The sequence below is a fragment of the Bos taurus genome, chromosome 6 (assembly GCF_002263795.3).
Source record: "Bos taurus isolate L1 Dominette 01449 registration number 42190680 breed Hereford chromosome 6, ARS-UCD2.0, whole genome shotgun sequence".
Classification (NCBI taxonomy): domain Eukaryota; kingdom Metazoa; phylum Chordata; class Mammalia; order Artiodactyla; family Bovidae; genus Bos; species Bos taurus.
This window is the reverse complement of record NC_037333.1, coordinates 93,638,477-93,652,828: the sequence shown is the minus strand read 5'-3', so window position 1 is coordinate 93,652,828 and position 14,352 is coordinate 93,638,477. Positions and strand designations below refer to the sequence as shown.

General features: G+C 41.7%; 2 protein-coding genes across 7 annotated transcripts in view; one reads left to right on the top strand and one right to left on the bottom strand.

Annotated features, from left to right (window-relative positions):
- The window catches only part of PAQR3 (progestin and adipoQ receptor family member 3), a 32,738-nt gene extending 24,986 nt beyond the window's left edge, over positions 1 to 7,752 (top strand). For 2 of the 4 annotated variants that reach the window (XR_807452.4, XR_003035029.2), the window contains one exon: positions 5,630 to 5,962. The gene's annotated coding sequence lies outside the window, so the exon portion shown is untranslated. Of the gene's footprint in view, positions 1 to 5,629 lie in introns of all 4 variants that reach the window. The other 2 variants (NR_198864.1, XM_010806259.3) reach the window with 2 other exon arrangements.
- The window catches only part of BMP2K (BMP2 inducible kinase), a 118,284-nt gene continuing 104,012 nt past the window's right edge, over positions 81 to 14,352 (bottom strand). For 2 of the 3 annotated variants that reach the window (XM_024993099.2, XM_024993098.2), the window contains one exon: positions 1,352 to 7,063. In XM_024993099.2, coding sequence (XP_024848867.1) covers positions 5,661 to 7,063 — 1,403 coding nt within the window. In that variant the 3' untranslated portion in view covers positions 1,352 to 5,660. Of the gene's footprint in view, positions 7,064 to 14,352 lie in introns of all 3 variants that reach the window. The other variant, NM_001304265.2, reaches the window with a different exon arrangement.

The window sequence follows — 14,352 nt, the reverse complement described above, 5'->3', positions numbered from 1 at the left end:
TATTCCCTTGTAATGATCATTCTGGGCAGTTTCACCCTTGCCAGAATATGTGCAATGAAGAGTCAGCTCAGCTCTTTGGGGAGGGGCAGAAGTGTCTTTTATTTATGTGCATTATCACAGTAACTGTGTTTATACTGAGAAGAGGTACAGATGCAATTGGGTACCAACATCCCCTGAAATTCTTTACCATACTTGCTGAGTAGGAGAGTGAGAGAATGATCCCAAACTTGAAACTACCTTTGAGAAAACATTTTCAGGAAGGAGAAGCAGTAACACTGTGGGTGGGGGTCTCTTGTGAACAGTGAAACTTCCATCCTTAGAGGGCAGGCATGATAGCACTAAAGTCTAGTTATACTCTGCAACCCCGGGATCAAAAACACTGCAGAGCACACATGTAAATTCAGTAGTGTCAACAATCTGCAGCAAAAGTGAACTGTCTTTCAAATGTGCAACAAAGAAAACTTCAAAAGCTCATGCTTTCAGTAGGAAAATATTAACTTCATCTTACATATGATGCTGGAGTTGGACTTTCTTAAAACAAAATTAGCTTGCTCAAAGTAAACAGCTCTAACTGAAGCATATATTCTTCTCTTAAGTTAAAACTATAACCAAATTTGCACAGTGGCATGGTCCACACTATGCATTTTATATAACTTATATGTGATATTTTGCTCCTTTGTACCATTAATTTATTAAAAAGAAACAGGACCCTTATTTTTCCATATAACCTTAGATAAATGTTACAGTTTCTGAGGGCGGGGGGGAGTGCATATCTAACAAATAAGTTGAATCTTTCCACAAGCCACCAATCTGAAACTCCAGTTTGTGGACTAATACATAATATTGTGATCTCAACACCAAACTTAGTCCATCAATCCAATAAATAGGTTTTCTGTTTAACATGCCAAAGCCTCACATCTGTAATCAAGTTATTTTATTTAACTAAATACTTATTAACAGTGAAAAATGGTATCAGTTTTTAAAGAGTTTAAAAAATAAATTTTATATAATGCAAAAACTATGCTAAATATTCAAAAGTTACTTCAGAGTCTTATGTTTTTACCATACCTTCATCACTGTATCAGTAATTATAATCCTTGAACAAATTGTATGATCATTTTGGTTGTGCAGATGCTAGGGCAAATGTACAAACACAAAATGTATTTTCTTACTTAAATCCAAAACTGGGAGCTCCTTAGACCAGAGATCTAATCTTACTCATTTTTCTCCTCCGTTAGCTCATGCATAATAGATGCTTAAATGTCTGTGGTGTGAATGAAGGAACTGACTAGAAGTTGGCATCCAAAACTTTTAATAAGACGACAAATAATGAAAAACTCAAAGTCACTGATTATAAAGAATATGCAATCCATTTGGGATTTATTGCATTTAAAGAAAGCAGATTATTAAAACAGTAGGTATGATAAATACAGTAAGAAAATAACTTTAAGTTTCAAACAAAACAAAGTGAATGAGGGATAGGATTCAGTCAATAAGAATAAGCAGTGTAAAGGCAATATAGTACTAAAATCAGTTAGTGCTTAATTAGATATAGGAAGGAGGGAAAAAAAGCAACTGATGCTGTTTCATAACAGTTTCCCAGCTGTATCTGAGGATTGAAGTTAACTTTAGAAAGTATGATCTTAACAATTAGAAATATAATAAAGATGAAAATCAGGTTTATTAAAAGTTAAAATTATTTGCTTAGTGGTACATAAAAGGCTTCAGAAAATTCAAGTTTAACAAAAAATGGAAGTGTAATCAAAGAAAGTGCACTTAAAGCTGTTTGCCAGCAATTAAAAAGTAGCCTATTATTATTACTATACTGCTTACTATTAGATGACTTTTCAATCACAAAAAGAGCATAGTCATAAAAACAATTCTCTTTCAAAAGTAGCACAATAAATTTTTAAATAAAAATAACCCCAAATGATGGCCCTTTGCATTTTCATCTGTCTACCTTATTCTTTTAGTGGCTTTTGTAAACCCTCACGAGGAGTGAATGTTCTTTTAGCAATGATTGTGGTTGCAATTCCATTCAAAATGTAAAAATTCACATTAACTCCACACTAGAGAGATGTGACATGTGCATGCAAGTGCGGATTTATATATTTACCCTAATGTGTAAACCCCACTGTGTATAAAAGTTTTCATATAAACTATCGTTATGTTATTCTCACAGTAGATCTGTCAGTTCATTCTCACAGTAGATCTGTCAGCTCAACACTGGACCTAAAATGATAAATGATAAGTAATTTTGCTTAAAAAAAAAGAAAATGTTTACTGCACAGTCTACACATATTAAAACAAATGTACCCAAACTCCTCAGAACCAGTGATAAGAATACACATGTACCTTCTCTCAATGCTGATATGAAGTACCACAACCTAAAATAAGCTAAGCAGAGAGGAGGAAAGGGCTCTGCCTGCTGCACACCAGAGTAGAGGAGGGTTTCCCACCAGAGTAGAGGAGGGTTTCCCACCAGCAAGATGAGGACAGCGGTCTGTCCCTGTCACACGACAAATGGGAGGATCCAAAGCTGCTTCTGTCTACGATTCCAAATAATGGCATAACTGGGCCCAAGTACACACACACACACACACACACACACACACACACACACACACACGGGGCGGAGGTCACATCAGTGGAAGAATCACACTTTCCTGATGGAAATATTCTAGTCAGTTTCACCCAGCCCACCACCTTTTCTCCTCCACCTAAAACATATATACCAAGCAACTTTTGTGTCCTAGCAGAATGTCTAACATTCCTCAGTGCCATAGAAGCTGGTCTTTTCAACACTTAACATTTTGCTGAAGTGGTAACATTAAAATAATTAAGCATATGGTCCGCTTTTTAAAAGATAATTCAAAACCAAGAAGCATGATTAAAGCTGTTAGGACAGAAATAACTTTGGCCTCAGACTTTTGCTAGCTTTGTAATATGTCACTTCCCTTTGTGATGTTCAAGTATTACAGGTTTAGAGTTATGACGACTTTACATGCTAAAAAAGCACAGAGGATAGCTGATTAATAGAGACATGATTTCTTTTCAGCGTTCCTTCCTTATACAAGAACTGGACCATCCCATAATAGAGCCAAACCGAGTGCTGTGTGCCAAGTATGCATTAAGCTCTCTCACACGTCTTGGGAGCTTTATTCTCATAAGGGAATTAGCCAGGCATCAACTGTGTAGAGTGACCTACAGTCTAACAGTAGTGGGAAAACATGATGGGAAACAGAAAGCGACCCTAATCCTATACTCCTTGGGAAAATTCCTCCACTTCAACACAAAGGAATCTCCCCATTTCTATCCCATTGGGTCCCCTATAAGTACTAAATGTTTCCTCTTGGCTGTAATCTCCAGAGGAAAGTCATTTGTGATATAACAAACGTATGACTGTCAATATTTTAAACAATGTCAAAGTGTTTCTTTAGAATTTATCCAGAATTATAAGCCAAAGTGTCTGTCAGTGTCTAAATCATTTAAAATTATTCAGTGTATTGAAAATGAGTGTAAGCAAGGCCTTGGTATCTGACAGACTCTAGATATTTCATATTACATCCCAAGGGGACCACACTGATTCATCTGTACCCCTTCTAAATTATGAAACTCATGAGGTCTAGCAGAGACAAAGGCTAATAAGGACTAAAATAGTCAAAGAAGCATCTTGTATATACATCAACCAACAGATTTTCATTAACAGACTGTTTGATACAAACCTACTGTAGTTCATGAATTAACTATGTGTAATCATCAACTCTTCACTTTTAAAAGAAAGTATCACTTGAATCTACTTTGTAAAGTTTTAAAGAACATCTACTTGAGCATTTGCATTAGCAGTATTAATCAACCTGAGAATCAGAAAGAGAAAAAAAAAGGTGCAAACATAACATTTGCCTTTGGCACAAGGACAAGTAAAACTGGTGCAGCTGGGCTCTAACGTTTACGCAGAAATGACTCTCATGATCGATCTGTCTCTGCTACACATCATTCACACATTGCTTTCCTGTTTGTCCACAAATCTGTATCTGATTTAAAACATAGAAGAGAGAAGCAAGAAAACATAGAGGGTTTAGAGGGTTTAGTTACAGATACTTTGTTTCTTTCCAAGTTTAGACTGTGAAAACAGGCAAATAGCTCATCCCAGTTGGGGCACTATAATTGAGATTCTAATAAGATTACTGATAAAATTTTAATTGGGCTCAAAGCATTAATTTAAAATACAGCAATCAAGGAGAGTGCAAGCTGATAGGAGTTTCTACCCTTTTCTGTAAATAGCTTTAATGGTTCTAGAAACTTCTAAGTGTTCACTTGCAAGGCAGGGACAGTTGGAGACACAGGAGAAACAGACTGTATTCACATTAATGATTTCTACCTTATTAAACAACTTCTATAAAATCTCAAGTTTCTAATTAGGATTTGTAATGTAAAAATCAAAAGGCAATTTGGTAGCTGGGTTCTTTTCACTAAAGTCACAATCAGCTAACTAGCAGAGTTGAGATGCTAGCCCCTCATCACCTTGACACCTTACAGCCACTCTCAGATCTCAGGTATTAGTGCAGAGGTACTTGCGGCAGGATGTGCAAGGCCTGCCCATAAGGCTTTGTGGGATTTGCTCTTCTGTTCTCTGTATTAAAACTACTCCACCCTTCAGACCTAACTCCAACACTGCTGCTCACCAGACAACTTGGGGAATAGTTGGTGAAGGTGGTTATGTAATAAAGCACATTATTAAATGCAACATGATTTTACATTGTAAACGTCTCAGAAACTCAGGGTTTCAGCTACATATTTTTCCCTAGAATAATATTTCTCTATGAACCTTGTCCTCACTCCCAGTTTTCCCAATAATTGTTTTACTAGAGACATGATAAAAGTTTTGAGCTAGAAGCCATTCAAAATCAGAACATAAAGTGTTCCTGAAGTACTACTGAATGTTTTTTCCTCTCCTCTATATCATTCCTTTTTTCTCTCCATTTTTCTGCCCATCAACTAGCTATCTCTAGTTTTTGTTCTAGGCTTCTATGTAATAGTCCATATTAATGGCACTTGTTTTTTTTTAATGAAACAGTTTTAGGCACAACAGTCAGTGACTTCTGGCTCCTCTTTGTGGAGAAAGGTGTAAGGACAAAATCTCTGCACTCTCTGGATAACTTTCTCATTCTTTATGAGAAATGAATTTTTTTTTTTTTAACCTCGTGGAAATTAGAAGAGATATTAAAAAAAAATCCACAAATGCAATTTGTGTATATACAAGTAACCTTAGTTTTAAATGCTAGATTCTGGAATGAGCCTGGGATGTGCGCACAAAAGTGATTTGTTATAAAAGTAACACCACAGCTCCCGGTCACTTTTCAGGGGCCACACGCGTTCCCTAGATTTCTGTGCGGTCAGGTGGGGAGCTGAAACCCCAGGTTAGAACCTGCCACCTTCGCTTCCTTTGCGCCTGCGTGGAAAGACGTGGAGTCACTACCCTGTGCAGATACTTCCTTTTTCTATTTGGTTTATTTAAAAATCGCCTATTCTGATTGACCTGTAAGAATGAATGATATAAAGAGCTATACAAATAAATTTTCTTTCAAATTCATAAAACTATTCATACTTTTTTTTTCCTTTGAAACAGGAGTTAATACCAAGAGTCCGTCAGAAGTCCTCTACTGTTTAGAAGGAAACGGAGCAGCACCGAAGGGGTCTAATTCGACGGGCTGGGGCTGTTGGGGCTGATGGGAGGTGATGCTCTGCACCACGAGTTCTGTGAAGGGCACGGCACCAAAATCATCCATTTTCAACGCCTCTGCCCCATGGAAGGAGCCGTGCAGTGAATTCGGCCGGGGCCTCCCGGGCAGGACCGGGTTGTGGTCGGTGCTCAGGCCCTGGTGCGGGGAGTGCCATGGCAGGTCCGGAGGGTGGAAAGGCTTGGCCCCGAAGGGGTCCAATAGACCCTCCTCGGCTTGCAGGACGTGCCCGCGGTCCTTCCCATCGGTCAGGGCCACGCTGATGTTCTCCTTGGAGTCCGAGATGGTCAGGAACTCGTTGCTGCTCTGCGAGTCCCGGCGGCCCACCCTCCTGTGCCGGCGGGCCCGCTCGGGGGTGCGGAAGGCGGGCTTGGCTGGCTTCTTGGCACCGGTCGGGGTGCCGTGGTGCCGCTTCCCGTTGCTCTTGGCCGCGTCCTGCTTGGTGCGCCTCTGCCGGGAGGACAGTTTCTGTAGGCTGCGCTGCTTGACTTTCTGTTGCGGACTCCCAGTTATCTCCTCGAAGGGCACCAGCCCAAAAAGGTCCTCGCCGCTGTCACTTTTACTGGCAGACGGAGGGAAGGGCTGGAACGGCGTGGAGCCAAAGACATCCACGCTGGGGGGGCCAGCTGGCGCGGCGTGCGCATCGCGCGCCATCACCTTCTTGCTGAAGGGTGCCTTGGTGAAGACATCGAATTCCTCCGGTTCGAGCCCCGTGGCGGGAAGCCGGCTGTGCGGAGAGAGGTCCTTCTGCTCCCCCTGGCGGGGCAGCTGAGCCTGCGCTGCGAAGAAGGGGACAGCGCCAAAGACATCAAACTCGGGTCTGGGAGTCCCTGCTCCCACATCCGAGGGCGCCCAGGCGGGCGTGAGGAGTGCTGCGCTAGGACCCTGGACCGCTCCACCGCCGGAGTCCCTGTAGCCCGGGCTCGTGTCGCTGTACTTTGTTTTGGCCTGTTCGTAGTCTGAATCGGAGCTGTGCTTCTCCTCCTCTTCCTCATCTTCAGAATCCATGAGCAGAGGCCTGTGCCCCAGGTTTTCCGGTTCAGTGTCGTCGTCATTAAAATCTCCTTGTTCTCCCTGGAGAACTTCCTCATCCTCCTGCTCTTCCTCTTCGCTGCTCTTCGGAGAAGGGGGATCGGACTCAAAATCACTCTCGGATTCGTCGTTCCCCTTTTGCACTTGAGCACGTACTAATGAATTCTCTGAGGTTTTCTTTCCAGTCCGGTGGTCTTTAGAGACTGGACTTCCTTTTGTATTCTTGATAGGGTTTGCAGTGCCATTTTCTTGATTCATGGAGGGATGTTCAATTTTCTTTTCAGGAGAACCTGCCAATTCAAACGAAAATTGTATCATCTCAAAGCATCTCAAAAACCATTTGCAGTAAACATCATGTACTAATACAAAGGCCTTACAGATCGCTCATATCAGTTCCCTTACAGGAAAACTTACTGGCACTTGGTCATTAGGCTCCGGGGGAGGGCGGGGGGATGATGCACTTGGCCCCTAGTTGATGGTTAGGTCCTTCAAGTGCAGACCGACTGACTTGTGTCTCTACCCTACACACTACCTACTCACCACAGGTGGTCACTGACAGCTGTCTTACTTATAGTACCCAGAATAGGACTCTGAATATGGTACACAAGCAAATTTTCTTCTCCCAGCTTCAAAATAAGATTTTCCAGCCAATTGCCCTGCCCAGATCCCCCCATTCACCCCAACCTTATGCTTCTATTTCGACTCTGTTATAAAGTTTTCCTGTGGAGATCAACAAGCATGAATAGCTTATCTGCTTAGATATGTTTCACTGTACTATTTATATTTGGCATTCTGGGATTTTATTGTGAACAAGTATCTTATGGGCTGGGTGAACATGAGCACATCCCCATAGTCTGATCCAAGCTGAGGTACTGAACTGAGACCGTATCGAGGACATCTGCCTTCCCAAGAGGATACATCTTCCTTTAACTGTCATACCTGTACTAGTAGACCCTGTATTAAAAGCACTCTACCTTAATGAAAATCTTAACTGTCAGTATGTTTACTGTATGGTAGGTGACAAAAATGCATCAAACACGGTGTTCTCCAATTTCACCGCATGCACATACATAGTAAAGATAGAGTGTGTTAGTTCATATGAAAATATATGGCCCTCCCAATACACGGGTGTACTGATTTTCCAGAAGTAGGAAACAATTTGAATTGATCCAATTACATATCCATTCATCCCTTCCCCTCTAACATCAGATATTTTCAAGACAATTAGCTAGGCTTGGAAGTAGTCTTCAGTCATGAAAACTAAATACCTTATGATGGATGGGCTACTACTCTCCCATGATTAAATGGTGGTCCCCATGGCACAGGACACCTCTGCGTTATTTCCTTCTCTTTGAAAGTCAGCACTGTTGTCTTCCTACCTCTCTGACTATTCCCTCTTGTTCAAATTTGTTAGCAACTTCCCTTTCACAAACATCTCCTTAAACACAGATGCTCCGCAGGGTCCTAACCTTGACTGCCTTTCTCCCTCTGTATGTCCTGCCCTGGGTCCTAACTACTTGTATGTTAATCAACGTTTGTACCATGATGACTGGATCTCTAATAGTTACCATACATACTCACCTACCCTAGTCACCTAATACTCTTTTATATATATATATTCTACCATTACTTTAAACTCAGTAATTTCAAGAGAGTTAATCTTTTCTCTTAAAATGTGCTCCTCACCAGTTCCCTCTAAAGTAATGAATAATATCTCCATCTACCAAATTCTGCAAACTAGCAGAAATCTGGAAACCATCTTCCCCTTCCACCAGTGTTTTTAAAATCTCAAGGATCTGGTCCCTCTTCTCCCTCCACCAGCTGTGCATCCCACCCACCCTCTCCTTATTTTCACTTACCAACTCCTCAGGCTCTCAACTTGCCTGCCTGCCTCCAGTCCCATATCCCTCAAATCAGATCCTCTACACTGTCACCAGAATGACCTTGCCGAAGTACTCATCACGTGGCTACTACTGAAAACCCTTCGGTGTCTCTCTAAAGTCTCCACCCACAGCCCAACACAGAGGCCCTTCTCTACCTGGCTTCTGTCCTCTGACACCATGAGCCTCAAACCCTGATGTCTCCCATGGGTATTCCTCATTATAGCCACACCAAAACTCTCCCTGCTCAAATTCAGAAACGGAATAGCTGTGGACAAGGGTTTTGGGGCTCTTGCTACCTAAACTGTTAAGGTTTACTCTCAAAAACCAAGGAAACGAATAGAGCTGGGGATCAAGGAGCACCATGCTACTTTAGCCTCTCACACATAATACTGGCCCTTGGCGTGAACGCCCTTCTAGCACTCCACTCCCACCTGACTTGCCCAGCGTGCCTGGCTGTGTTCTAAAACCTAGCCCATGTCAGAGCCCTTTTGAGGCACCCCTTGAAAAACACCCATATTTGGTGGTCCTGATGAACCTCGTACAAGCCTTAATTGTAGCACCTACTTTAGACACAGGCCTATTTATCATTTACCTCATAGATCATTCCCTAATGCTGTGCTGAACCAATCAATATATGTTAAGCAAAACAAGTAACTACTGTAAGCTCACAGCTACAGACATACATCAAATACATTCAGGATACAATCAAGAAAGCTACATAGAAAAAGAAACTTCACGTTCAGAGTTCTTAGCTTCGAATCCAGTCACATTTTTTTGATTCAACGAAACATTCTATAGGGTAGTTGGTTATTTAGTCGCTAAGTCATGTCCCACTCTCTGCGACCCCATGGACCATAGGCTGCCAGGCTCCTCTCTGTCCATGGAATTTTCTGAGCAAGAATACTGAAGTGGGCTCCCATTTCCTTCTCCAGGGGATTTTCCTGACCCAGGGATCAAACCCATGTCTCCTGCATTGGCAGGGGGATTCTTAACCACTGAGCCACCAGGGAAGCCCTTTACTATATGATATATACTGAGCATAACACTGGTGAATAAAATAAACTTGGTCCCTGCCTTCAAGAATTTCAGAGAGTATAAAGAAACCTAAACTGTGACTAGCACTCTGAAATAATAGAGCAGAGGTGTTAAGTCATGGGGCAGGGGGCAAGGGTGCATGAAGCTAGTCTGGACAGTTGCCCAAGGCCTCCCTAAGAAGATGACAGTTAAGACAGTTATGTGAGAAGCCGGCCACACAAAGTGCAGGCAAAGAGGTGCTCCAAGTAACAGCTACGGCATGTGTGAAGACCAAGTCAAGAAAGACGGTGGCTGGCATGTTTGAAGGACTGAAAATAGACCAGTGTGCTCAGGGCACAGTGAACAAAGGCGATACTACTCAAGATGAGGAGGGAAAGAAAGGGGAAAGGACCAGATCATGAGGGTCCCTCTAAGGCCATGATAAGAAATCTGGGTTTTGTTCTAAATTCAGTGTGTAGTAGGGAACTGTCATGAATTATTTAAAGTGCAATGATCAGATTTAGATCTCAAAAAGATTAAGTGAATACCATATAGAAAAAAGACTGAAGCGGGTGGCTGCAAAAGTACCAATCAAGGAGAGGAAACTGTCATTTAAGTTAGAAGTTGGGTTTCCCTGATGGCTCAGACAGTAAAGAATCTGCCTGAAATGCAGGAGACCCAGGTTCAATCCCTTGGTCAGGAAGATCCTCTGGAGAAGGAAATGGCAACACACTCCGGTATTCTTGCCTAGGGAATTCCATGGACAGAGGAGCCTGGCGGGCTACAGTCCATGATGTCACAAAGAGTCAGATGCAACTGAGCAACTAACACCAAGTTAGAAGTTATGGTGGCAGGGAAAACACAAGTGGCAGAATCAGAGACGGGCGGAAAACTCTGGATGGATGGCAATGCCTTTAATACAGAAAAGAGTCAAGAATACACTGGGAAGTAGAGGAGAATTTGGTCTGGACACAAAGTTTGAAGTATCTGTGAGACACCTGAGTGTGAGCAAAGTATCTGTGGCTTGAGCACCATGATTAGTTTCTGGCTGGAGAAAACAGACTCGGGAGTCATCACTGTACAGAGAAAGGCACAAGTCTGAAGGAAATTGCTGATGAAGAGAGTACAAGAAGAAAAGGGATCCATCACTCAGGTATAAAACTTTCAGAAGTCAACAGAGGAACCTGCAATGCAAACAGGAAAGTGCCAGAGAGGAGGACCACAGCCAGCTGAGTGCCATGTCGCCTAAGCTGGAGAGAGGAGAGTGTTCCCAGGGGAGGGAACTGACAACAGGGCTGGGTGATGCAAAGAGGCCCAACAAACTGAGGATGGAAATGGCCGCTGGCTCTAGTCAGCTCACAAAGGTTGTTGACAGCCTTGAAGTGGGGAGTGGGGAGGAAGCCTAGTGGGGCTGAGCAGTGAGGGGGAGAGAAGATGCGGAGATTTCCATCAGTTATACTTAAACACAAATATAATCTTCATGCATTATTCATCTGCCAGTTCCCTGAAACCAGCCAAGAGCTATATGCTGTATCTTTACATATTCATAATAAGCTTATCTTAAATCCTAACAGATTAAAATCGAGTCAAATGAGGATTCTCACTTGACTTCTCCATATAGCAGACTTCTGATATTAAAAAGAAAGCTTGCTTTTAGATTAGCCAGAGCATTTATTTCCATGAATTTTTATCTCAAAGCAAAAACGTAATGGCAAAGACTTGCAACCATCCCTCACTATCTTTAGTGAGATAGTCCCTCTAAGAGACATGCTAACATATTACTCCTCAGGCGACTTGCCCACCAGAGCCACAACACGCACCCCTCATTCCTGCTCGTGGACACCTCCAGGGACAGTCCAATATCTTCCCTAAAGTGTCTTCTGCAGAATGCTATTCCCATAAGAACCTAACAGTTCTGTGGTCTCAAGCAACTGAGTGTACATTTATAATGTAACCCCCCACCACCACTCATCTGCAAAGTGCTCATCAAACCAAAGGTGCGGACGTGTCGTACACAAAAGAATGTGACTTAATGAAACCTAGTTTCCCCAACTTCCTTCACTACGAACACTTTTGTTTACACGTTAACACCTATTAACCTTTATATACAATTCTGCACAAAGCACTCAGGGAAAATGCTGCTCTGTTAATTCCCCTGGAAAATTTTCCATTTCTAGGGCACAGAGTTCTGTTCCTAGAAGTCTTCTGGAACATTTAACACAGGACAGAGGTCCTCCCACTGACCTTCTTTGGGTACTCTTACATTAACTCTAGTCTTCTAAATTGTTTCCTTTACCCAAATTGTCAACACTGCTTTCCAAAACACATTTGTCACCTACTTCCTACTCTGCCTTTTGTCAGCTTCTCAATGGCACCCCACTCCAGTACTCTTGCCTGGAAAACCCCATGGGCGGAGGAACCTGGTAGGCTGCAGTCCATGGGGTCGGTGAGAGTCTGACACGACTGAGCGACTTCACTTTGACTTTTCACTTTTATGCATTGGAGAAGGAAATGGCAACCCACTCCAGTGTTCTTGCCTGGAGAATCCCAGGGACGGGGGAGCCTGGTGGGCTGCCGTCTATGGGGTCACACAGAGTCGGACACGACTGAAGTGACTTAGCAGCAGCAGCAAAGTTGTATTAATACAGACTGTGGATTTCTTTGTTGTAAAGCGCTATACAGATCTACTTTTTAAACTATCAGTATAGATATAAATTTGTGGGGATTTCCACTTACCATTTTTAAAGCATCTTTACAGGTTTCGATATAGTCCATTAGTAATTCTGATAGAGATGTAATAAAATATTGTATAACATTTAACTATAAACCTATAGAATGAACCTCTAGGTTGTTTCTAGTTATTCTGGATTTTAAATAGAACTATGAAAGTGAAGTGAAAGTGAAGTAGCTCAGTCATGTCCGAACCAGGCTCCTCCGTCCATGGGATTCTCCAGGCAAGAATACTGGAGTGTGTTGCCGTTTCCTTCTCCAGGGGATCTTCCCAACCCAGGGATTGAACCCAAGTCTCCCACATTGCAGGCAGACACTTTAACCTCTGACCCACCAGGGAAGCGGGGGTGGGAAGCATGTTTTTACTAATAATTTCAATTTAGTGATTTACTGTTATTCCTTCCTTATGCATGTTTAATACACAGCTAATAAAGTTAACCTAGTTACCAGGTTAACTGTTAACTACTAAGACCACAGCTAAATCCTCTGGTCTGTTCCCGAGGGAACACATATTATCATATTACAAGAGAATAATACAGTAATAACAGGCTCTGTGTATAGGACTACTGTAAAGTAAGGACTTAAAATAGTGCCTGACACAAAAGCACTAAAGTGTTTAACTGCCATCTCCAGGACAAGGCCAAACTCAATAATCTCACACATCATACTCCAACTTCCCACCTACTTCTCTGGACTCAATGGTTGAAGACAGACCTAAATGAGAGGAAGAACAGGGAGAAGATACAAGAGGGTGCAATTCTATGGATAATTCAAGAGTGACTCTGGTCCAAACAAATCACCAGGCAAACAAATGTATATTCACACACCACAAGGGTACATTTCGGATCCTGGAAACATTATCTCTGGTTTTTAAATAGCTATAGTTAAGAGCACAATATAGGAAATTGAAAGGAATGCTTTCAAAAAGAACATGAAAAGACACATGCAATGATCTATACTAGCTTTATGGCTTCAGGTTACATTTCTGCAAAGTATGGGCAACTGGGGAAATTTCTGGTTGGTGTAGACAGACTGGTTTTATTTCTTTTATCGTCACCTCTTCACAAAACTAAAACAAGCGATCAAAAATATTTTCCAAATTCCTTTTTCCTCCCATATGATCATAACCCACCCTGACCCTGCTGAAATGTTTCTCTGCTTCTTCATCCTTCCATTCCTTCATAACCTAGTGTGGAGACAAGAGCAGCAACAGGCCTCTCTGCCAGCATCCTAAGAGCAACGCAAATACTAAGCATCATGAAGCCCAAAGTTAAACACAAGTGGTCACTGCTCTGCACCACCCCTTGCTAGGGAAAAGGTAAATTCCAAAGCTTCAAGTTTCAACCATCCCAGGTAAGGTTTTACTCTCTGTAACAACAGCCATCTACTTAATTGTCCTCTCTTTGATGCAAAACGATAAAAAAAAACTGAGAAAGAAATGGAAATTAAAGGAGGGAGAGATAAATGAGAGATTGGGATCGACATATTCACACTACTATATATAAAATAAATAACTAATAAAATCTTACTGTATAGCACAGGGAACTCTACTCAATACTCTGTAATGGTCTTTATGGGAAAATCTAAAAAACAGTAGATGTATGTACACGTGTAACGATTCACTTTGCTGTGCAGCAGAAAGTAACACAACACTGTAACTCAAATACACTCCAATAAAATTTTTTTTAAATCATTTCAATATATTCTAAGACTTTTAGTCCTGTTCCACAGGCACAAAAGACTCAAAATAAGAATTACCAAGTTATAAAATTGGTTACCAACTGTACAATTTACAGTACTTTAAAATGTAACTTATAGCTGAGTGCCATCAACTTTTTCAACCCATTTCTTTGCCTAAACATATTCCTGTAATTAAAAAAATTCAGATATTCCTACTGCTTGTTCTTGGTGCCAGATTGCTTTTTCCAAGTTGTTAGAGCAAATATTACACA